At 41.4% G+C, this 26555-nt stretch overlaps 1 protein-coding gene across 3 annotated transcripts in view; it reads right to left on the bottom strand.

The window, feature by feature from the left end:
- Positions 1-25757, bottom strand: part of GFRA1 (GDNF family receptor alpha 1) — a 251153-nt gene extending 225396 nt beyond the window's left edge. Inside the window, exons 1-3 of one of the 3 annotated variants that reach the window (XM_072995505.2) lie at positions 24668-25757; positions 23011-23310; positions 21157-21240 (exon numbers count right to left, since the gene is read on the bottom strand). In XM_072995505.2, the coding sequence (XP_072851606.2) occupies positions 21157-21240; positions 23011-23310; positions 24668-24707 (424 nt within the window). In that variant the 5' untranslated portion in view covers positions 24708-25757. Of the gene's footprint in view, positions 1-21156; positions 21241-23010; positions 23332-24667 lie in introns of all 3 variants that reach the window. The other 2 variants (XM_020779955.3, XM_020779954.3) reach the window with 2 other exon arrangements.
- Positions 25758-26555: the final 798 nt, after the last annotated feature.

Below are 26555 nucleotides of genomic sequence, written 5' to 3' on the forward strand. Positions count from 1 at the left end.
ACTTCCCTGTGAGCCACAGCAATAGACTGCAATTTGTTTGTTTATTATACTGTGTTTATATATCACCCATATAGTGGCAAACCATTATTATGGGCAGATTACAACCAGTAAAAGAACTCCCAACACCCCCAAGTAAAGAGACAAATATGATGCAGACAAAAAAGAAAAAACCCGATGGAGATAGTGAAACAAAATTACAGATTTAAACACAACGCAGTTCTCACAAGTGTGCTCCACAGTTGATGTTTCTCAGTGTAAAGCCTCAGAGAGGCTAAGGGGTGACTGGAGACCAGAGTGCTGGCCCACGACCCCTTTTTCTTCAAATCACGGGTGAGTGAATTACAGCCCCAAGTCACCCCTGTGCCCACTCTGAACCTGCAAACATCCTGGGCAAAAATGTTCCCTCAAAATGCACATCCTTTTCTCTTTTTAAAGACAAAAGGCCTAAAATAGGCTACAGTGGGTGATGAAACTGGGTGTACAGCACAAGCTTCCCCTCCCCAGAGTGCTGTGGAGGACATGATCCATGTCTATGAGGCCAAAACATTTTCCTTGAGATGCTTAGAAAGGTGGAGTGTCCTAAGTCCAAGGGTGACAAAAAGGGCTTCAGGACTCCCTTGTAAAAGAGTAGAATAAAATATATGTTCGTTCTGGTAAATTCCTGTCCTCCATCTGTACGCTTCTCATGCTGCTTTCCCATTTCCTTCCTAGTCACCTCTATAGTTCACTATAGGTGAACTTGTACTCCAAAGCCCGAAGGACAAAGTTAAAATCCCATAAAAAGCAGCCCCAAGGCAATCAAGTAGTGGAGACCAGAATGATGTGTCTGCAAATGATTTGCAATTTGTAAAGACTCCCCATTAGCCATGGAAAGGTTTCCTTACCCCAGGAGGCATACGTTACAACAACCTCTGTCACTGATCTCAGAAAACAGAACATATTTCTCTTCTTCCAGACAAGATTTCATGCATAGATATGAGCAAGAAATTGAGATGCCATCATGCAAAATGTTTCTGTATCACTAAAGATACAAGAGAGAGAGAGGAGGCCAGTCTTTAAAAGGACTAAATATATGGTCCACAGAAACCTATAAAGTGAACAATCACCTTCCAGAAGAGGACTTCAGAGGTGCACTGTCAGTATCGTTTGGAATAAACAGGCCACGTTAGAGCTTTTCTGTATTGCATATACTGTACACACAGAAAACGGGTGCAAAATACCAATTCAAGTAGCAGGTGCAGCTGATTCTTCTTGATTAGGTGGTACTACATCCCAGGAAAAAAACCATTCTGAAATAATAGTAATATAATCTTAAAGAGATCCTATTGTACTCTGACTATATTTTAAAAGGGTGAATGAACTCCACTATAGTTGAGTATGCATATCAGTTAATGGAACTTTGGTTTTATGGCTTCAGTGAAATGGAAGGGACACAAGAATCCTCTACTGACTAACTCTATGGCGAGCCAGCCCTACCAGTGGACAGAGCAAGGCAGCTGCCAACAACAAGAACAGATTCTGGGTATATAAAAAAAACACAGTAATTATTATTTATATCTTCTTGCTGCATTTCTACTACTGGATCAGGGAGAAGATTGTGTTGTTTTCTGCCTCATATCCCACACTAAGTGGCTGGATTTAGCTACAGTACTATGTACCTGTGCTATTTGCTGCTCCACACCAACTCCATATAAACAAGGCTTGCCTGTAATTCTGCCAAAAGTGCATTGGATCAGGGAGGACAGCAGAGCTTTAAGCCGCACCACCTGCAACGACTCACCAGTGCAAAGAGCAATGATTTTTAAAAGACTTCAGAGCAATGGAGATACAATGCAACTTTTAACCAATTCAGACTTTTCATGAAAGTGAGGATGCGATTTCACAGGGAAATAGATCACAATTTGGACCACTTGTGGAGTGGTCCAGTGCAATCTATTTCCAGGCAGTCACTCGACTTATAGGGACAAATGCTCCAGCCCAACCCAATCTGTGCCAAAGCTGGATCTTTTGTTGTTGTTGTTAGACAGCTGTAGAGCTACTACTTTAGAGATCTGGAATGGAACATTTCCCTAGTAGACCAAAGGGTCTCTCTAAGGGAAATCTCTCCTGTTAAAGCAATTTTTTCCAAGGAGCATTTCTGCAGCTGTCTGATCACATTCACAGACAAAGGTGCACTAGATTCAGGGAGAGCACCCATTATGAGTCTCATAGGAAGTGACAGAGGGGGATAGAGAATAATTAGGGAAATTTTGGGGAGACTTAGAAGAATGATCAAAGATTCAGGGATGAAGACAAGCAGTTGCACAACAAGAGGTGCCAAGAAATGTCTGGAAAATGGCTGCACAAAACACTCCAACCGTTGATGAGGAAATGAAAATGAGAATGATTTAGAAAAACTTTCTGATAGTTCCAGATCAACCAGCTCAAGGTAAGAGGTGAATGTTCTGGAGACGTAATAGAAAAATAATAGCCACTTACTCAGTCTCACAATCCCAGCCTAAGTTATCAAGAACCTTATTTTCTGGAGGAGGTTTTGACCCAAAAGCAGTAACTGAATGACAGAAAAAAAAAACTTTAGAAATCACATTTTCTAAGACATAGTCGATGGATGGATGGATGGATGGATGGATGGATGGATGGATGGATGGATGGATGGATGGATGGATGGATGGATGGATGGATGGATGGATGGATGGATGGATGGATCATTTGATCAATCTATCTTTACTCCACCTTTCTCCTTAAAAGGACCCTAGATGACGTACATCATTAAAAGACAATATAAAAGCTAACATGAGTGAGTATGAATATACTAAAAATGGTCAAATACTGTACTATACAAAAAAATAAGCAACACCACAACACATTCAAAGCAGAAAGGTAAGAATTATCCCCTTAAAAAACCCACTCAGGTCATCAGTCACTAAGGGAAAGCTTGCCTGAAGAAAGGTTTTTGCCTGCCCGCGGAAGGACAGCAAAGACGGAGCCAGCCTGGCCTCTTGTTGGAAGGTGTTTCAAATCTGCGAACAGCAACAGAGAAGGCCCTTTCCTGTTTTCCCAGCAAGTGCGCCTGTGAAAGTGGCAGGATGAGAGAAAAGTGTTTCCTGATGATCTTAATACCTGGGCAGGCTCATAAAGGGAGAGGCATTCCTTCAGATAGCTTGGACACTATAGGTTAGAACTGGTACGTTGAATTGTGTACAGAAATTGACCAGATCAGAGCTCTTCAGGAAGAGGTGCAGCTGGTACACTAGTTTTAACTGTGCAAAGGCACTCCGGACCACCGCCAAAACCTACTGCATTTTGGGCACAACTCCTATATGCTACTACTGTACTGCCTTTCTATTAGGTAATGTCAATATAAGAGGTACCGGTGTGGAGGCCAGCTTGGAAATCATGACAACTTTGTCTATATTCTCCATGTATGTGGACTAAGAAAAGAGGGAAGATATGCCAGCTAGCTCCCCCCTCCTGCCACTCAGTAATTTAGGTATCTCTGGCTGTAGAGTCAGAAGCTGGGAGTTTGGTTCCTCACTATGTATCCCTGACAGGGGCTGGGCTCAGCGACCCATAAAGTCCCTTCCAACTCTGCAGTTCTAAGAATACAGGGGAGGAGAGCATGGCTTCCTGCCAAGGTGCAAAGCCTAATTTCTTAGCTGCCAGCAGCAAAGGAGTGCTTAGACTTTCATAATCTTAATTATGTTGTCAAAAATAGCTTGAACAAGCTTCTTCCTTAATGAAAGAACAGTGCAATGAATTACATGATTTGCTTATTCAAAAAAGTAATTTTATACAGACTTCCAGTTATTAGAAGAAATATATATTAGATTCTAACTCAAAAGGGGATCCATATGTATATGCCATTTCAGGCAACAATTATGAAAACACTTAGTCATAGCTTTTCTTCCTCCTCCCTTTCCCATACACAGTCATACCTTCCTTCTTCCCCCCTAAACACAGCTGCAGACCAGCAGAGGTCTTTGTCCACTCACCCCATAACAGGAAGAAGTACAAAGCTCTCAAATCTACCTTGCACTTCCTAATACACCCAAAGTGCCCATAATTTTAACACCAGCATTGCAGAGATGATTAAACCCAGAGTCGTCGTCTTCACAGCATCCTCTTTAATTTTCTTCTCTGAAGGTGGGGCATTGACAACAGGAAGAGATATCTCACATATCATTCGCCTTGGGGAATGCTAACTTAGCAACACATACAATTTGACCTCTCAAAGCATCAAAGCCATTTACTTCATCAGGGATTTGAACATTTCCTGTTTCACCATCTCCACTTCACTTTCAAGAAAGCCAAAACTGGTGAAATGAGTGCTTGACAAATGACAAGCAGTTTCTCAATCCACATTTTCTCAATCTACTTGAATTAATATTAGAATACATATCATTTTCATGAGTTTTCATAAGAAAAAACCCTTCTTTCATAAAAAAGCTTTATTAATTTGCAGCAAAACATATCCAATACTGACTCCTCCCTTTTATCTTAAAATACAGACTTTTCCAGAAAACGTCATATTAATTTAGAAAACACTGTTTTAAACCACTGGTTCTTAACCTAGGGTTACTCAGGAGTTTTGGACTGCAACTCCCAGAAGCCTTCACCACCAGCTGTCCTGACTGGGGTTTCTGGGAGTTGCAGTTCAAAAGCATCCAAGTAACAAAGGTTAAGAACCACTGTTTTAAACTATCATTGGTAAAATCCTGTTGGCACAGCTTAACTTGCAAGATGATGATGGCCCTTTTGTGGCCTCATGAGGTGAGGCAGCCTTTTATGTCCAAAAATCGCCACCAGCTGCCCCAGACCTGACAGCCATCAGTGGCAGCAATTTCCAGACACCTTGTCAGATAACACCAGTTAAGTACTACATGTTATGCAAACATGTTATATGTACTTGAATAGGATTCTGGTATCTGTATTTTGCCCCCCTGTGATGTGCTCCACTATACCCTCCACAATCTGCTCCATTATTCCTCTTAGGCCCATATCCCGTTATTCACGTGACATGTAACAACACAACATGGACATACACAAATGCATGGAGTAAGTGCCCTGATCACAGACTTCATTTTGTCATCTACAACATTTCATTCTGAAAGTTCCAGATCATTTTCCCTTCTTCACAGAATACCCATAATTATTACTGTCAAGGATGTTTTTTCTACACAACATTAAATACAATTTCAATCTGCCACTTGTATCACAGATGCAAACACTTCTTGAACTTTGTATATTTAGACTAACATTTATTTGATTAATAAGCCAAAGAGCAGGTAACACTTTTTGGGAATTTGTTCTTCAAAAGACAAATTTTTTAAAGACAAGGTCATTTTTAAAAAAAAAAATCCAAAATTTCATCGTCCCTCAAAGATTATGAATTTCCAACTGACCATGTGATAAGATTGTTATTTAATGAGATCTAAACAAGTAATTCATATAGCTGTACAAATTTTCCTACTCAGGGCCATGATATAAGAGACAGAGAGCAAGCCTATCTCTTTCAGGAATCTCTTATCCTAACCACCATCCTTAGGATAAGAGATTTCTGTTCAACCCAAAACTGCTTTCCCACTCTAGTCCTGCTAGCACTATTGGAAGAGCTATTTATTTATATAAAATATTTATATGTCGCCTTTCTTCTCAAGGATCCAAGGCGGCAGACAGGATTAAAAGAAACAAAGTTAAAAGCTGATTAATAAATAATTACAATATTTAAAAAGCATTGAACAGATTAAAACTCATAAATAAGAGCAATATTAAAAAATCAAGTAAGACAACAGAATAATCCTTTACAAAATCCCCTTGGTCAACCAGTCATTTAAAGCAGGGGTCCCCAGCCTTAAAAGCTATATAATTTCACTTTACAATATTTAGACAACTAGTCTGTTAAAGTAACGCAGTAAAGTCTCAATCAATAATATCTCATTTTTCAAAAATACAAATGGTTCTAAAAACCTAGAGTGACAGACACTGCCCTAAATAGACAATGTCTCCTTCTCACACACATTGACAGAAATATTTTTGTTGAAATGATGCTTTGTGTAAAAAAGCATGCAATATCATAACATATCCACATACTGTATATATTACCACAGTATAAGACTAGCAGTGCATCTGAAGGCAGATATGTATACAAATCCAGATACTATGGTGAAGACAATCATGATGTTGGATCCATACTTATGGGGACACATTTAATTTGTGAGCGTGAAGACACAAATACAGCCAACAGGAATGGTTCACTATCTATATGAGTGCCTAATTTGCCCGTCATACTTTCTAAGTGAAAGCACAGCCAGAGAAAGTTGTGGCATTTGGCATGCTTGAAATAACTATTTGCTGGTATTCACCTGGTCTTCTGTACCAGCAGTGTGGTGGAAGGTACTGAGGACCTTAACCTTTCTGTACCCATGCATTCCTTCTGCAAGGCAACAGCTGCTGTTGCCTATAAATTAACATAAATTAACATAGTAACTAAAATATACAGATACAGGGCATGCTTAATAGTGCAAACTTTGCTTTAGTCCATGTAAAGGAACGTCTTCATAAGGTACTAGAGAAGAAAAGAAACACATGATTAGAATACAATACAAGATCAGAGCTATTACTCGACTGGGGGAGTTACTGATATGATCGGGGGGGGGGTTTACACTTTTAACTGTTGAAAGCTGTTCCCAAGACAGGAAGGATAGATAGGGAGCAAGAAGTGCAAGAGTGGGCCATAAGAGGTTAAGTGAATACAGGTGTTGAAGCTTCAGGGATCTGAAAAAGGGAACAAGGAAGGTGGATGAAGATGCTAGAAAACTGGCAAGTGAGACAGAGAGAAAAAGAACTAGAGATGTGGCTTTTACCTGTCCGATCTGCCACATAAGAGGGAGAGTTATAGAGGGAGATGAAGTAGGCTTTGCTGATGAAAAATGTTGCCAGGCAGAAGGCAGAAACACTGAGGTTGCTGAGTGGGTCAGGCAGCTATCTAATCAAGTGACTCTGCACCTTTCATATCTACAGATCACTCTGCTAAAGAATCTTATTTATTTATTTATTTATTTATTAAATTTATACCCCGCCCCTCTAGACCATGTCTATTCGGGGCGGCTTACAACATAAAATATATCAATATAAAATATATATAATCATAAAAAATACAATTACTGTATTAGTTAAAAACAATTAATTTAAAAAAGGATTACCAAGATGGGGTAGGATAAGGAAAGAAGAAATTTAAAAAGACTTAGCTGACTGGAGGGAAGGCCTGCCTAAATAGCCAAGTTTTTAACTGCCTTTTAAAAGCACCCAGAGAGGGTGCCAGCCGAATTTCTGTTGGGAGGGTGTTCCACAGCCGAGGGGCCACCGCTGAGAAGGCCCGGTTTCTAGTTTTTTCCTTCCGAGCCTCTCTCAGTGTCAGACCCCTCAGCCGTCCCTGCTGGCTATGACAGGTGATCCAGGTAGATCTGGGTGGGAGAAGACAATCTGCCAAATATTGAGGTCCCAAACCGTTTAGGGCTTTATAAGTGATCACTAGCACTTTGAAGTTGACGCGGAAACGGATGGGCAACCAGTGCAAAGCAGCCAGAGTGGGGGAAATGTGTTGGTGTTTTCTCACCCCACTAAGTAGCCTGGCTGCCGCGTTCTGGACCATCTGAAATTTCCGCATCAGCCTCAAAGGCAGCCCCACGTAGAGTGCGTTACAATGGTCTAATCTTGAGATTACAAGTGCATGTACTAGAGTAGTGAGGGGCCCCCGATCAAGATATGGACGCAGCTGGGCAACCCGCCATAGATGAAAATAGGCGGAGCGGACCACGGACGTCAGCTGGGTTTCCATGGTAAGCGCCGGGTCCAGATGTACCCCCAAGCTGTGAACCTCATTCTTTGCGGCAAGGGTCATCCCCCCGAAAGAAAGGGAGTCACCTATACCACTGACGGAAGGCTCACCCACCCTCAAGACCTCCATCTTGTCCGGGTTCAGCCTTGACCCATTCGACTGCATCCATTCCAGTACAGTCTCCAGGCAGCGCTGGAGGGACAGAACGGCATCCACTGAGGTAGATGAAAAGGAGATGTAGAGCTGCGTGTCATCAGTATACTGGTGACACGAGACTCCACACCCCCTGATGACACACACACCCCAGCGGCCTCATGTAGATGTTAAACAGCATTGGAGAGATGATCGACCCCTGTGGAACACCACAATTGAGGCTCCACGGGGTCGAAACCCTCTCTCCAGGCTGAATCTTACTGTATTTGCTAGTATGTTTAAAACATAGCAGGGTAGCTGGGAACAACAATGCTCAAACAACAATGGTAATTCAGTTAACAGAATGGATCATAATTTCATTACTCCACTTGCAGAAGGACATGAGAAGCAGAAGGAGAATGGATTCTTAAATAATAATAATCATGTGCCATAAAGTCAATTTTGACTTATGGCGACTCTTTTTCAGGGTTTTTTAGGCAGAGAGTACTCAGAAGTGGTTTACCATTCCCTTCACCTGAGGATGTTCTGGGATTGTGCAGTTTACTTGGGAATAGAGGCTGGCTCTACTCCCAAGAAGCACAGTGGGGAGTTGAACTCTCAGCCTTTGGCTTCACAGCAAAATACCTAAACCACTGTATCTATCCAGGCAGCTAACGAATTCTTAATCACTATTAGTAAGAATTTTGTATATCTCCAAGTAGTAGTACATTGTTACTACCATTAATACTGCATCCTATTGGTCCCATTTGGTTCCAGTGGGAACCACTGAGAAGCAATGGGCAAAACTCCAGAAAAAGGGAGTGTAACAAACATATACCAAGCTTTGAATAGCAGAATCATGAGGAGTCAGCAAAGCCTTCTCCTAACAGTCCAAGAAGAGAATGAGCATGAAGAACTCTGGGGTCTCAAGGTGTGGAGACCAATTCCTAATGAGATATGGGTCCTAAATCCATATAATCCAAGTAAAAATAGAAAGGATGGTACCTGAAAGAGGATTTCCAAATACATTAAAGAGAGAGATGAGTATCTATGCTTTTTGACAAAGTGGTATGCTTGTGTGGGTATCAATGCATACTGAAAGATTACAAAGCAGCTCGAGATTTTGAATAGTCAGTCAATCAATGGACAGCAGGGTGATTATCAAATACGGCACATAATCAAAAGCGCAAACAGCAATTGATCTGTAGTAATTAGATAACGATATTTTCCAAAGAATTAATAGGATTTTGTTAAGCCTGGATTTAAGAGTAAAAAAATAAAGAGACGGAAGGAAAAAATAATGTACACAATAACAGCGAGATCAATGGAATTGTCCATTATGGAACTGAAGCAGAGCGCATGATGGAGAGTTACCTCAACTTCAGCATTAAGCTAAACACACACACACACACACACACACACACACACACACACACACACACACACACACACACACACACACACACACACACACACACACACACACACACACACACACACACACGATGAAAACATCTCTGTGTGTCAAAACGTTAATGGAAAAATGTAATTTTTGGACAACAGGCCTTAATAGGATTCATATTTATTGTGAAGGCAAAGATTCATCTCTACTGCTCAAATTGTCTGATATCATCGGCTGTCTTTAAAGCCTGTCAGTTCCACACATTTCTACATCCCAAATGGGTTATTTTTCTCCCATCACACTTTTTGTGTTGCTCAACTCTCATGTTACATTTCTAACAGGAGAGCAGTCTACGTGGGACAATAACTTGACATCTGCAAAAATTGCTTTTCATTCACTCGACTCCAGCATTTAAGTGCTTCTGAGCAAGTAAATAACAGAAATTGTGTTAATGACTTATTTCAATAGCAATGATTCCAAGTAATTGCATGCATTTTAGCTTCCAAAAACTGCCATATTGCTTATTTTAAAATGTTAGCAAAATGCTAATGTAAAAATCACACTGCAAAGTTTACACTGGAAAAATGGCTCAGTATCAAATAACAAAAAAAAAAAACTATCTATGAGACCTTGGTTCTAAAACATGTGTATTTGAATAACATACCTCCCCAATGCTTAAAGAAATGAATTACTTCTCCCTGTATATTTTCTCTGTATATACTGTACATTATTTCTTAGAAGACAATAAGTCTCATTTGTTTACATTGTTTTATTAAGATATAAACACTTTATGCCTAGTATTTCTACATACAGTCAACAATTCATTTATGCTGTAAACTCTTCAACCGATGCTACAGTTCCACAGACTAAATAGTAAACAGTACAATAAAAACATAAAAGACAGAATTATTAAACATTACACAAGAGTAATTTAAAGCTACGGATTGGAAACACCAAGCCCTCTATGAATTGTGATTCACAAAGTTTTACCATACACATTTGGCCTTGTTTCTGAATTCAGCATACGATCCTTTTGTTTGACATCATGACACCCTTTCCCCCATAAATCTTTCATGGTGCAATGTTTTCTGCCCAAATTACCTCCAAACCAAGCAACTCAAATTTTACAGCATTAACCAGAATTCCAAACAGAAAGGGGGGGGGGGATAGCAATCCAAATTCTGCAACTTGCCAAGAATTATCTGCTGAAATTTACAAAAATGTAAAAATGTAAACAACTAAAATGCTACAAAGATTCAAAAAAAAAAAACCCACTAGGCAACCTAAATTCTACAGAGATTATCAAGATATGTATTTTTTTGCAATGAGTGCTAAGAAAATTCAAACTCTGCTAAGATTACTAAGCAACCAAACTTTCTAAACTCATAACCTGAAAGATTATTTAAATCCTTTACTTGGTTTACCACATCACTGTCATGGCCAGGTCATTTCCCTCAGAAAGAGCAGAAATTGAAAGTGGAAAAGAGTGGACATAGAAAAAGTTCCAAGGGAAACAGCCAGCTAAGGGTGTTTCAGTTCTCATCAAAGTTCTGAAAATAACTGCCAAGAGACCCAAGATCAAACACTACTTTATGAAATATCCAGATCAGGTACTTATATTAGATGCCAATTAGAAGCAGGAAGACTATGTAAACCCACAGTATGAGAAACAGGAAGCTGCCAAGGCGATCAAGCAAAATGATTTCCCTCTATGCAAACTTCAATGTGATTACAAAAAACAAAAATAGGCATCAACTATTGGTATCCATGCACAATGCTGATAATTGCTTTTTGCCTGGAAGCAAATCTCATTTTCCTCTACAAGAAGAAACTGCAGTCAGAAATGTCAGTAGACACAAATACTTCTATGTATTTGCACAGCGGCTTCTTATGCAAAAGTATTTGCAAATGGATGCCTCACTTGGATGACGAAAGGCACCCCTAAGGTCAAAAGCATATTGCTGCTATTAATACTACAAGATAAGAGAGCACTGTTCTAAATGTACAGCAGCAATACAAATATTTCAAATATTAAAGCCACCTTTCAAGCAGCATACAATTGTCTACTAACTGTCGCAGGGGGGCTATTCAGCTTGCATCCCATAAACCAACACTCCATTTCTAACATTTCATATACAGAAGTTTGTTCTCATCAAAGAAATATAAACTTTTCCGGTTCCAATCAGGACAGAAATCTTACGTCACTAGGGTACAGCAACTGGGTACACCACCATTTGGAGGGCAGAGAAATCTAGAGGTAAATGTATTGGTGAGTGCTAGGAAAATAATCAGCAACTACTGCCAGCTCTATCCACTTTCCTTTTCTGAAAAGATAAAACTTTTGTTTTTCTTTTAGGAGCATACCATTCTCTTCCTCTTTCCTTGTGAGGGTGGGGGGAGATGCCTCAGAGCATAGCAGATAGAGATGGTGCTTCTTGCTCCAGTTGCCAAAATGGCTACTTACAACTCTGATTGTTGTTACACATCATCAAGTTGCTTCCAACCTGTGGTAACTCCAATGGGGTTTTTTGAGATGTATGAACTCTGTGTAATATAACTGCATGCCATTAAGTCAATTCCAATAACACCCCATTTCAGGGTTTTCAGTGTATAAAGTACTACAAGTGGTTTACCAATCCCTTCTTCTGGGGGTGCTCTGGAACTATATAGCTTGCCTAAGGCCACACCGGTTGTCTGTTCTCACAAGGCATTGTATGGAATTGAACATTCAACCAGGTGTTGCAACTTAAGTGCTCTATCCAGAGAGTTACTTCATATTGTTGTTGTTGTTTAGTCGTTAAGTTGTGTCCGACTCTTCGTGACCCCATGAACCAGAGCACGCCAGGCCCTCCTGACTTCCACTGCCTCCGGGAATTGGGTCAAATCCATGTTGGTAGCTTCGGTGACACTGTCCAACCATCTCATCCTCTGTCGTCCCCTTCTCCTCTTGCCTTCACACTTTCCCAACAGCAAGGTCTTTTCCAGGGTGTCTTTTCTTCTCATGTGATGGCCAAAATATTGGAGCCTCAGCTTCAGGATGTGTCCTTCCAGTGAGCACTCAGGGTTGATTTCTTTCAAAAGAAAGGATAGGTTTGTTCTCCTTGTAGTCCCCTGGACTGCAGCACCACAATTCAAAAGCATCAGTTCTTTGGTGATCAGCCTTCTTTATAGTCCAGCTCTCACTTCCATACATCACTACAGGAAAAACCATAGCTTTGACTTTGCAGACCTTTGTTGGCAAGGTGATGTCTCTGCTTTTTAAGATGCTGTCTAGGTTTGTCATCGCTTTCCTCCCAAGAAGCAGGAGTCTTTTAATTCTGTGGCTGCTGTCACCATCTGCAGTGATCATGGAGTCCAAGAAAGTAAAATCTGTCACTGCCTCCATATCTTCCCCTTCTATTTGCCAGGATAGGCACCAGTGGCCATGATCTTCGTATATTATCTACTTCATATACCACACCTTTATTATTAGGAGCCTCATAGAACAGTAGTTAAACTGCTGTACTGCAGCCAAACTTCTGCTCATCACCTGGATTCAATCCCAAGTAGCCAGTTCAAAGTTAACTCAGCCTTCCATCCTTCCAATGTCAGTAAACTGAGTACCTGGCTTGCTGGGGGCGGTGGCAATGTGCAACCTGCATAATTAAATTGTAAACTGCCAAGAAAGTGCTCTAAGCCATGTGACTCTGCTCCCCACTATGTAGTTTTCCACCTCTGCGCAGCTCCTTTGATTCTAGTTCCAGCAGAATCCCATGCATGTGTGCACACGCAGGGGAGGAGTCGTGAGAAAGAGAGGCAGTTCCCCACCCAGCGGGGCTGAAAATTAGAGGGTACATTACTCTACGTACTATGTTTATAAGTCTATAAGCAGCACATTTTGTTTTGCTTTATTAAAATGGTCTATCTGGATTGTCAAGGACTGAAGCTCACTTCCATTTTCCAGTTCAGTCTTCAAAATTGCTACACTCCATTTTGTAGAAGGTTGCAAGTCCTCTGGTCTATATTTATATACTGTTCTTGTTACGTGCCATCAAGTCACAGCTGACATATACAACAACCTTTACAAGAGTTTCAAGGTATGTGAGCTATTTAAGGAGTGGTTTTAACAATGCCATCCACCAATGAATTTCTAGGGCCAAGCAGGATTTGAACCAAGATCTCCTAAGACTTATTCCATTCCTTCAACCACTACATCACCCTGGCTTTAAAATGTATATGTCAGTTTCAGTTTCAAGATAGTGTTCATGGATTTCTTCCTCTCGCCTTTATCCTCACACCAACCTACAAGAAACCTTAGGCTTTCCGTTTGATCAGTCTAAGGTCACAACATGAATTTTCTGGCTAAATGAGATAGGAGTCTGGCTCTCCCAAGTCCTAGGCCAATACTTTTATCTGCAATATTTTATTACCTGCTTTTCTGCACACGACGACTTCCAATCAAATAGATTAAACAATTATTTAAATGCAGATTTCAAACAGTTTTAAAAGCTAATTTAAAAACTCACTGCAATTGGACACTTTCGGCTGTTTACTGGAAGCTGAAGAGGATGGAACCAACCCACTTTCTCTTGGGCGGGCAGTTTCACGGAGATGGTGCTACAGAAAAATGCATACCTCAGGCTACCACCAACGTAGGCACCTCTTGCTGTCTTTGCTGAAAATCTGAAATTCAAGTCCTCTGAAGTTTGAACCTGGAAGCATACTACAGATAATGTTCTAAACACTACACCGCACAGACTCTCTTTTTGCTTTCCTACCCCATTAACTCTCATATAGATTAGCATTACAAGAAGTCTTCTCATCAGCATTTGAAGCAAGCTAATGATCACATTACACCTCTTCATAGGATGTATGCTACAGCAGTCCATCTCAGGTCTAAAACTAAATGATGAAGGATGGAGCTGAGTGGTCCTTCTCTCATCCACCATTTTCAGCTATGTCTCTCCCAAAATTATGTGCCATTGCCTTAAGCCCGTGCAAAGATTTTCCTCAGACAATATTTTTTATTAGCTCACAAAACTGAATAATGGCCAACCTTCTGCAGCTAACCAAGTCCCTCAACCAACAGAATGTTCTGGAACATTTCACGAAGTACCATGCAGATGACCATGAACACAAGCAGCACCCTATCAATTAACTACAGCAGCTCCCTTGGTTCCCCTTCCATGTATTGTAAAACAACCATAGGATTCTGACCTATGTGTAAAACTCTTTTTTAAAATAAAAAAGGGCAAAGCAATTTATTTATTTATCCCAAAAAGACCCAAGGCAGCTTATATCATTAAAACAGTTATTTAAAAGCTAACGACAGTAAGTATACAAATATTAAAAAAGAATTAAACAAGTTTTATATTAAAATGGTAACTAAGATCAATATTAAAATACATTTCAAACAAGTTCAGAGTGGACTCTACCATCTTAATATTGTTATTATTTTATTGTAATGAGAAGATAAAAGCTGCACAGATGCTCAGAGATGTCAGGAACTGAACCTGGATCCTGCTGTACAAAGATCATGTGCTCCACCACTAAGTCATGGTGTCTCACCCACAAGGCTCTGCCTCATTTACATAACGAACTGAAACAACTCCTTAAAGATATGATGAAATTGAAAAACAGCATCAAGATACTATGCAACTGTGCAATTTATACAACAATTTTTATTGGCATGCATATCTAAACAATTTGTAAATGCAGAATTCTTTAATTATCAGTTGCTTCCTCAAACATTAGTTTGACTCATGATACACTAACACTAATCAAATCCTGTTTTTTTACTTGTTACCCATTCAAAATGCAAATCAAACATATAAATGTTATGTGCACTGCTACAGAGAGGAATGCGGAATTTTTATGCTTCCATAAAATTTCTTATGTTCTATATATCCTGATTGTTTTTATTTTTAGAAGGGCATATAATGTCACAATAATGCTACTATTAAAAGCTGTGTTTTGTCTGTGCGCCAATTCAGTGACATTATAATCTCCAAAACAAATGTTTGACAATGAAAAATGTATGCACATCTCCCATCCACGCTCCAGCATGCTAAACCACCACCAACTGTTACTACACAATGCCCAATTCAATCACAGTTAAGGTTTACATGTAAATGTGATATAAATGGTGCATAATTTTTTATTCTCAGCTCACAGCTTGTTCTGCAGTCCAGCCCTGTAGGTTTTATAGATGCTTCACTTCACCACTAGCATGGCATCTTAACCCATTGGACTGAACAGGCTCCATATATTTTCCTACCTTGGGCAGCTCCCTCATTCTGCCTCATCCAGATAAACATAGAGATCCATGGGCCCCGGGACAGTACCTTTTAAACTGCATGCCACATCAGAAGCGGCTCGTGAAAAAAAGGACACTCTCTCCCTCATGCACTGAAAGCCCTTCTCCCAAACAAAGCAAGACTGTTCCAACTGTTGTCTCAATGTCAACAGGACAAATAAACAAACACAGATTAGAATTCTACTGATTGATTACCCCAGTATAGATGTAATGGTAAGAAATACAGCAGAGGATTATTTTTAGTGAACAAGCTGGCACTTGTAACCCACGTTGCGTGCTACTTATATGAGTTGGTGCATGATACAAGTGCCAACTTGTTAACGAATGGCAATTTGCTACTATGCATTATGCCACTGCACTTATGCCTGCAGAAGTAACAAACAGGATTTTGGCCACTGTATAAGATGACAGCCCGTTTGTACTTAACAAGAGCCAAAATCCTCAGGTGATCAGTACCCATATTAGAACCAACTCTTCCAATTCCTATTTTTTAAATTCTACCTGGGGAACTAAAAAATCTGTAAACTTTTGCACAATTTTGATTTGGATTTTGTTTCAGATTCATGGACAAAATGTTCCCTTTCTCTTCACATTTAATATTACTCTCACAACTAGTGGTAAATGTTTTTGGACCCTGCAGCTAGCAACAAATGCCTGTAATGGCTCAAACAGTTAATAATGTTGAACAAGTTCTGCCAAACCTACGGACACATATCATGTATACTTCTGTCTGTACAGAGCCTTGAATTGCCTTCAAGGACATTGGAAAAGACACCAATTCACCTCAACAACAGAAATCGCAGTCAGGTGGAGTCTCATGTGATGACACTACCCAGTGTGGCCGTACTTAAGTGGAAGTCAACCTGGAAATTTCTCACTGACATTAATTATGAATACACTTGGTTGTTTCAGAAATGGTAACCCTTAGTAAGATTGTTAGATGGGGAGGGGAGCATCTAAATCAGATTAGAAGGGGGGAGAGAAGGATTTAAAGGTCCTTATCTCCCATCCAGCAATGTGCAGCCATTTCCTCTTTATGCAGCACATGGGAAGTGATCAGAGTAACCAGAAGAAAAAGGGGACACATTTCCTGTACCTTTAATAGCACCGTAGATGAAGAAATTAAAATTGCAGCTTTTAAGACAAGGTACACCCAATAAAATTTCATGGCATCATAGAACAATGTTGGAAGGGGCTTATAAGGCCATCGGGTCCAACCCCCTGCTCAATGCAGAAATACAAATCAAAGAATATCTGCCAGGGGTTATCTAAATTTCACTTGAATGCATCCTGTGTTGGAGCACTCACCACATCTCGAGGTAACTGATTCCACTGTCATACTACTCTAACAGTTAGGAAGTTTTTCCTGATATTCAACCAAAATCTGTCTTCTTGTAACATGACCCATTTGTTGTGTGTCCTTCACTCAGGGACGCTCGAGAACAGATACTCTGCATGACAGCCTTTCAAGTATTTGAAAAGTGCTACTCTACAAGTACCTCCCCTCAATCTTCTTTTCTCAAGGCTAAACATGCCGAGTTCTTTCAGTCTTTCCTCATAGGGCATGGCTTCCAGCCCCCTGATCATCCTGGTTGCCCTCCTCTGAACTTATTCCTCTTCCAAACAACTACTGTAACTATTAAAGGTACAGGTATCTTTCCTGTTTTCCCCTCTCATCACTCATATAGTGATGAAAACAAGAAAAGAACAGATAGCCATTCTCCTCTCTCTCTAGATATACTGTGCTAAATTATGGCATTGGTTAAAAAAAGAGAGGGTTTTTAAATCTATATCTCACATATAATTTAAGACAAGCTTAGATGAAAACTTCTTTAATTTTTTGCATCAAAATTTCCTGGATATCCATATTCTAAAGATAAAATGAAATAATCTAGGATTTTCTTTTAAAAACAGACCTCACTCTGGGCATTACATTTTAGATGAAAGATGGAAAATAACTATAGAATCAAGCCACTTCCATATAAAATGAAGAGGTATGCCTCATTCTCCTTCCAAAATGTTACACGCTTGTTCACAAATACAAAAATATAATTTTCTGGATGTGAAAGTGTGTGTTTCTTTTTAAGTGAGTAGAACTTCAGTTAGAAGTAACAGAAATTTGCCTTGTACTGACTTTGACCTGCTCAGTGTAGCTCATTATCAGCTGCACAGAACAGTACCAGTTTTTATGGCATCAAACAAAGGTCTTTTCCCACCAATCCCTGGAGGTGCTGGTAATTTAAACTGGAACTTTGTGCATGCAAACGTATGTATGCTATCACTGAGATACAATTTGCATAGGCTAGGCCTCCATTCCTGCATTAATACAGCCAATAGCATTCCTATGCTGGTCTGGCATTCAATATAAGCTTTTGCACAATGTTGATAGTTGATGGTTTCTTGCACAACAACCTGAAAAATACCCACATGGCCCACTTTGTCTACTATACCTCCTCCATACAAGCATCTCAAAAGGATTTAAAAATCAACAGCTGCACCATTGTGCTTCTCTTGCTCAGTCTGCAGGACTAAAACTAAAGCTACCACACATGTAGTATATACAGTATATAGACGTGGATACACAGAGATAAAAAGGAAAACCCTGCAGACAACTGTGAGAAATGCCAAGTTCATCTGATATCGGACACTGGAAGGCTACATTTATGGAAGAAACATATGGTGAAGAGGAATAGACAATTCATCTTCATTAGTCTTCTGTACATTCCACAATCATTCCTAAAGACAGTTGTGGAAACGTCATATACTAATGAATTATTAGGCTTCCTCCAACCACAGGACAAAAAAGCTACACAGAAGGCACTACAAACTGTGATCTGTGACTAACATCTGAGTGAAATTATACTCACCTAGAATCCTACCAAGGGAAACATAAATTTACAATAGGCTTGATATATGAACACTGAGTATATATCAAGCATCCAACAGAAGAGCAGATACAAAATACAAATCCCAAAAACACAATATAAACAGTTATTCAGGCAAAAAGAGCAGAGCATGCAATAGTTCAATAAAGTAACACAGAAAAAGTGCCGTTCAGAACTATCTACTGTTGTTTAAAGATCCCAGCATGTTCAAAGGGTTTTCGACATTCCTCATACAGCGGAAGCCAGTGCAATGCCATGTCCTTTCCACCGTAATTAATTGGATATACAGTATTTGTACTTTCTACATCTACGGGAACATACAGAACATCAGGCAGAAGGATACAAAAAGAATCCAACTGCCTATGTGGAGTACATTTATCCACAACAATCACTGTCATGCAGTTATGGAATCTAACCATTTAATTAAAAAACGGTCTTGTCAGGGCAAAAAAGCATTAAAAACAGAAAGAAAAGCTTATGCTGAAAAAATAAATCTTACATTCAGCTCAAATTAGTTCTAAAAGGCTGATAAAAATTGATCTTAAACAGATTTAAGGAAACACTAAGCTCAGTTCTACAGAGTTTGCACTGATGAATTTGTATTATACCCTGTTTCCCCCCAAAATAAGACAGGGTCTAATATTAATTTTTGCTCCAAAAAACGCCTTAGGGCTTATTTTCAGGGAATGTTTTCTTTTTTCATGTACAACAATCTACATTTATTCAAATGCCGTCATGTCATCTTCTTCTGGTTGCTGCACAATGGTAGAAGGCGGGGTTTCACTTAACTGGGGCTTATTTTGGAGGGTAGGGCTTATATTTCGAGCATCCTGAAAAATCATACTAGGGCTTATTTTCAGGTTAGGTCTTATTTTAGGGGAAACAGGGTATTACTTATTTGGAAAGGCTCCAAGAGACCATTTCCTCTGTAGACCATTTATCCTGGCACTCTGGTGTTTCAGGCCTTTTTTTCATGCACAGTCTAGCCAAAGAAGCTCCTGTCTTTACCACAAAATTGAGTGGTGAGTGCAAACATGTGAATTGTAGAGTGTCTGGCATATTAGACACTATATCACCGATTTACAACAGACATTTGATATTCTAAATGTGCAATGAATCCTTGAGTCAAATTTAACTTCAGCCTGCAAGAGCCTAGTGAGAGACTTAAAATATATGGTGACAGTAAATATTTCTGATATTGAAGAAATGAAATTTAAGTTTAGAAGCACAAACTCTGTATCCAATCCCATTCTGCACAGGAAGAACCACAGGATTTGCTCGGAATAATATTAGAAGGAGAAGCTCCTGAAAGCAAAATTACTGGAAGAATGATAAGGTTGCAATCTCACTCCTACTGACCTGAGAATAAGTCCACTGAACTCAACACAGCTGCAAGGGTCTCATGATACTCAACATACAGTATATGGTATCAATAAATATTTCTAATCCACAATAACTGCCACTTACGTTTGGAAGCACCAACAGTGTATGCAATCCCATTCTGCACAGGAAAAACTGCAGGTTTTGCTCAAAATAGTAATATAATGAGAGGTTTGTGAAAGCCAAACAGTGTCTGAATAGACATGCATAACACTGCATTGCACTGCAAATATTTATGCAACACAAAACTCTTAATTTATTGGGAAGGAAACATCTGTCCCATTGGGAGGAAGGAAGGGAAGGAGGAAAGGAGGGAGGAAAGGAAAGGAAATTTTCTTTTGTGTCAAGGCAAGGTAACCTGCAAAGACCACATCAACAACCAGGCAATGCAATGGAAATTCTGGAGGCAGACAATCAGATTGCCACCCACAAATATAATCAGATTCCCCCTTCTGTTGCTGCCCAAGAACTGAATGCACAAAGTAAATGAATCTAGAACACCAGAGTAAGTACTTTTCAAGATTAGTATTACTGTATGGTCCATTTGCATTCCACAAAATCTCTGACAATAGCTCCTTATGCTGAACAAAGGAGAGATTACTATTCCCCACAAATACCAATGACACAGGGCTTATTCATATCCATACATCACTGGATATCTTAGCACCTGATGAGTCACAGATGAATGTATGAAGAGCTTACACAGAAAATCATTATACTTGAGATAATGTCAGCTGGCATGACTGCTCTTTCTGCGATGCTGGTCTGCACTGGCTGTTTCACACAAGTAAGTGATCACTTGACCCTGCAGTCATCAAGTAGTGAGCAACCATATGCAATCTCAACTCAGTCTGTGGATTAAAGAGTCAAGCATTTATACTGAACAAAATTGAATCCACGCCAATACATTTACAGTGCAAGCATACACACTAACATTGACGCTTAAGACTCATTATGTTCAGTGGGGCTTATTCTGGGTTGCAAAACTGAATTAAAATGTACATGGCACATGGTTCTGATCAGAACTGCACATGGTTTCACTGCATGTAGCAGCCAAATTCATAGTCAGTAGGCCAATAAACAATTTCCCTCGGCACCATGATTTCCACTTCCTCTAGAGCCCGTTAAAACAGAATAAATAATGGTATTCCACATCCTTGTAAGACATTCTGAAAGAGTGCACAAACAATCTATATTTCAGAAAAAGAATCATAATTTCATTTACCTGAAACAATTGGTGCTAGCCTGAAAATGTCTGATAACCTGCTGTTAACTGGTTCATAAGGTGAGTCTTCAAGCAAGTCATTTCCTAAAGAAAATAGAAAGTGTGGTTTTTCTTTTATGCTTCATTAGCCTCCAGTCTTAATACAGTAACAACAGCAGTTCATTACTCTCAGGAAACATGCCTATTGAACCAACTACTTCTTCTTCACCTAGGGTGGCCACAGCTTCCACTCTCAACCCTCTCTTCAAAAAACTTCAGTGTGCCCCCATCTTCTGCAACCTTTGACTTCGGGCTGCTTCTAACTCCTATTCTCTTAGCATTGGTACTGTGGTGATAGGCAAGCAATCTTCAAGTTCTCAGCACCATTAGGTCTGGTCAACGGAGCAATACTGCTGCAGATATTGAGGGAAGAGTATTAAAGCAGATGATGTTGAAATCAGCATTCTTTTACGGTATCCTACCATAAAAGCTTTGGGGGAGAAATATCTTGTCAATAATGCATCCTTCTCCTCAATGAAATTGAAAACATGTAGAACAACTGACTCTGGTAATCCTGACTTTAACAGCTATTGGGACGGCAAGAAAAATAGCAAAGAAGGTAGAAATTATTTACCTATATAGGACCTTTTTTATTTACAATTTATTTTATTGCATTTATCTGTAATTATTTCATACTTGGACATAGGGTAAGTAATGAAACCTGAGCCTAAGACTGCAATCCTTCAAACATTTTCCAGGAATTCCCACTGTATTTTATGACACTTACTTCTAAGTAAATATGTACAGAATTGTGCTCTACAAGTAAACTCTCAGGCCTAAATCCAATGGCTAGTGCCAACTAGATTAGACCCACTGAATGAGTTGAAACTAGGTAAGTCAACAACTACGTAAATTCCACTGATTTAGTGAATTTACATTACTTGAGACTAACCGTTAGATTTAGGCCTTACTTTTTTTAGAACTGTTAAGGACTATCCAGTAATAATTTAGTGTGAGAGCTATAGCCAATAAATCCAAAGTCATTTAAAGTATTCAGTGTTGCCATTGACTATAATATTGAATTCAATTAACCACCACAGGTATGGAAGGCTTGGAATAGATATTATTGTAAAACATATCAAGATCACAGGGCCTTAAATTCCTAACCAACCATGAGTCAAATTCCAATACTGTATTAAATTGCCTTGTTGCCTCAGAAATCAATGAATGTTTTCGTCAGAGTCATTGCTCTGATGCTGAATGTTCAAATGCCTTTCTCATGTAGTCCATTAATGTTCCACAAAATACAAAGATGTTTCTGAAAGTATCTTCATTCCAGCTAGGAGATGGTTATACACACACTCAAACACATACATACAAGCAGAGGACACTGCTTACAAACAGAGATGCCTGGCAATTTTTCAAGGAAAGGATAAATTCTCATTTGACTCAGTGGGTAAGGAGTGACCCCTTGTGATCTTGCAAAGCTAGATCTCATTAACAAGTATCTACCATCCTCCTTCTCTTCTCAGGAGGTGGTGATCGGGAAAGGAAGTGCTTAACTGACTGTCTTTTAAGACTCCACAAATTGCTAACACCCTAATCTTCTGGCTTCGGTTTAGAAAGGTCAGCTGAGTCCCCCTGGAGGCAATCTTTTATTCTGCATTTCCCAAACAACAGGCAACTGCAGCAAGGAACAGCTGCTTTAGCTGGGTGGCAGGAAAGGTCCTTGGTCTGCAACTGAAGAACACAATGAGAACTACGAGGTCAGGTCATGGTGGATCTAAAAGGCAGAGGAAATCCCATTCTGCAGGGAGGAAGTGCTGAGCGAAAGTGTTCTTGCCCGCTCCACCCCCCACCCCCCCTACAACGTACCCTGTAAGCTTTGGTACATGCTCCAGTAGATACGGAGGCAGTTTTTCTCCTTCTTCATGCCTCTCTTGCAGCGACAATTGTAAAGAGACTTCTGCTTCAGAGCCTCCATGGCGCTTTTGCACTCGTCCTTGGCCTCCAGGCCTGTCGCCCGACTGAAGTTGCTCTCTTTGCCGGCAACGCACTGCCTCAGCGTCCTGTATTTCGTGCTGCAGCTCTGCTCCCTGAGACACTGGTCGTTGGCTTTCACACAATCTAGACGGTCCCCTCCTCCTCCTCCTCCTCCTCCGAGCAGTCCGCTCACTTCTGAGGACAAAAGAACTTCTACATTCAGGGGAGGACAAAAGAAAGCAGAGCAAAGGAAACTCCTATGAGCTCTCCTGATGCCACATAAATGACACTAACTTAGGAGGACTTATAAAGAACAACATGCACAGGGCCAAGAAAAAGAGCAAATCTTTACTCTTACTAAATTCCCCCTTTGCTAGGGATGACAAAGAAGCCCTTGAAAACTTGCATTTCCTAAAGAGAAGGTCAGCTCCTTTAAAATTCAAAGGCTACATTCCTATCAAACACATGCCCCAATCGTGAACAATAACACAAGAGTCCCCTCTCCGCCACCAAATACACCTTCCATTGCACAGGGATCAGGTCCCGCCAGAGAGTTTCAGAAAGTAATTGAGCTTTCATTTCCCAAATCCTTTTCCTTATGATTTCCCAGAAAACTGCCTTCTTTTTAACTAAAACAAAGACTGTACTCCCAGATGACCCAATCTTCCAAAACAGCAAAGCAGTTAACATATAGAGTAAAACAAATTAATCATTTCCTCTTGCCAGGACTATATAGGCTTCTCCTTCAAACTCTGAGGAGAGCATCAATGGGTTAAATTCTCCTTTCCACAAAGGCTTTGCTGTGATTTTAACCAGCTGAGATGAGAGAGAAAGAAGAGATTTTCCTAGCAATTGCCGAGAACCTTCAGGTCTTTAGAAAGGCAGTGGTGCTGGCGATAGTTTTCTTTTTAACTATAAAAACTGACAGGCTTTTGTTTCCATATTTCTGCCTCCATGCAGAACGATTCCACTGCAACAGCCAGAGCAGATTACAGTCATCCTTTATTTCCTACTCAGAGACACAGGCGTATATGTGCATACACGCACACAAATGCACACACACCTGGTCTGCTGTCAAAACAATCCAGATTTGAGATGCAAATAATATGTGGAGGCATGGTTTAGAAATACTGTATTCTTTTTAACAAACTCCTCACGTAATCCTCTTTCTACATGAATATTCCAGCTTGCCGTCTCATCAAGTTACCGAAGAGATTAGTGGAAAGTTTCCCCTCTAACTTGCTCAAGCCCCGTTTAACTCAAAAAGAGAGCATCTTCTGCAGTTCAAAATTCAATCCGACTCGTACCTACTCGGAGGTAAGCAACCTTCCCCAGACAGATTTGTACAGGAGGGTAGCCTACATCTCCTTAAGAGCTTTAGCTAAGCACGGTGTCCATACTGGAAGGCGGAGAGGAGAACGGGGGATCTGAAAACTACTGAAAAACTTCACCATTCTCTCAATAAAGACTGGACGACAACCTGTCAGGTCCTCCAAGCCCAAGCGTGGGCTTCAAGGAGAGCGCGAAAGAACACACCCCAAACACTTACCCATTAAGGGCAGAAGGAAGTATAAGGTGGCCAGAGACATCTTGATCTATCTTTTGCAGGTCCTTCCTCAGAACGAGCTTGCTTCTGCCACTCCAGAAGGCGATCAACAGCACGCAGATATTCCAAGCCAGCCAGATTCCGAAGCCCCCAAGTTCATATCCATTGAATTTGCCAAGACCCTAGATCCCTCTCTCTTTCACCCCTTCTCTGTCTCTCTCTCTCTCCTCCGTTCCCCAGGAGTAACAACAGCAAGAGCAGCTGCTCTGCAAAAAAGAAAAAGGAAGAGAAGAAACAAGAGCAAGCGGAGAATTTCTCACTTCGATCTTCCCAGCATCCTGGAAAACAGTCGCGCCGATTTCACTCAATAAGGAAGAAAGCAAGACGAGGAAAAGAGCCTCACGCGGGGAGCGCGCGAGGGTAAAACACACACAGGATGGCTTCGCCTGCCTCTTGGGTGGGTGTGGGTGTGTGTGGGGGGGAGGAAGAAGCACCTTCTGTGTCCCCCCCCTCCGGGAGGGATTCCAAGAAAGAAGCAAGAGAAGGGAGGTGGGGGGGCAAATGAACGGCTATCCCTCCAGACGCTTCTCGCCCCTCAGTCCCGAGGCCACACGCACACGATCGCTGGTGAAACCCCGCGTCGGTTCTCCTTCACCGCCGCCTCCAACCACAAGTCATCATCATCATGGTGCCTGCGCGTGGCTGCGGGCTAAGCCCGATCGCCTCCCCGTCCCCCTCCCTTTTCCAGAGGGAGTCGACACCTCCCCAAGTGTCCGCAGGCTTTCTTGCGCTTCGGTGCTAGTTAGCGTCGTCCGTCCCCATTCATTGGAGGGGGGGGGGAGTGCCTGGAGGAGGAGAAGTGAGGAGAGGGACCAGACCCGGCGATCACCCTCCGTTACGCCTTTGGTAACCGCTGCCGGGCCTTTCTCGTTAAGTTCCCGCTGCCCCCTCTATTGGAGACCGAGGCGCACGCAGGGAGCGGAGCGGCGGAGCCCAAAAAACCTCTCCGGCAGGTGCCGCCAGCTGCCCGGGCGCCCGTCTTCTCCCCGTGAGAACCTGAGCCGACCGGCCTGCGTCCCCCCCCCCCCCGCAACCTGGGAGTAAGCCCCGTGGCGCCCGATGGGGCGCGCCCGAGAGAGAAAGAGAGAGATCGCCCTATTAGGAAAGCGACCGCCGTTTACAGAACTTCTCCCCTTGCCTGCCACTAACCCCCCCCCAAAAAAAGTTTTCCTCCCCCTCTACGTGATTTCAAAACGTCTGAACGGCAAAGGGGGCTTTCATGGTCCAGAGGGAGGTGCCAAATAAAAGGGACGGCGCGACGGACCCAACAAGAACGGCTCGGCAAGAATTCTCGCTGGGGGGAATAAATCAAGACGGGACCCGAAGTGCATCAAAACGTGGCGAGATCGCGCTCATTTTACTGAGGAGTCAAAATTCGTTTATTTCCCCGGTCGCTCTGCCTCGCTTCGCCACGCCGGCCCCCGCTTGCCTCGGCCCGAGCTTGGCGGCACCGGGCCCTCCCTCCGACCCCCTCCGCCGCTTCCACGCCGAGCTTGCCTGGGAGAGAAACTTTCCGGGACCGTCTCCTGTCACGCGCGTCGCGCCCGCTTTGGAAGCGCAACAAACGCTCCGCGCGAGGACCCGAGACAGAGGAGCCGGGTCGCCGCCGAAAGCGGGCGGAGGATTTGAACTCTTGATCCCTGACTGCTAGTAAGCCCCCCCGCCCCCCCCCCCGCCATCAAGGAAGGGACCCGTTTTCTTTCCGGCCCTACGGCTATGAGGAAATCACAACGGGATTTGTTTACAGAAATGCTCCAGTGAATGTTTTGCAACACTGCCTTCAGTTCCTTTCAAGGATAAAGTCTTCACCACTGCTGTCGCTCCCAAATAT

Source organism: Pogona vitticeps, chromosome 3 (assembly GCF_051106095.1).
Source record: "Pogona vitticeps strain Pit_001003342236 chromosome 3, PviZW2.1, whole genome shotgun sequence".
Taxonomy (NCBI): domain Eukaryota; kingdom Metazoa; phylum Chordata; class Lepidosauria; order Squamata; family Agamidae; genus Pogona; species Pogona vitticeps.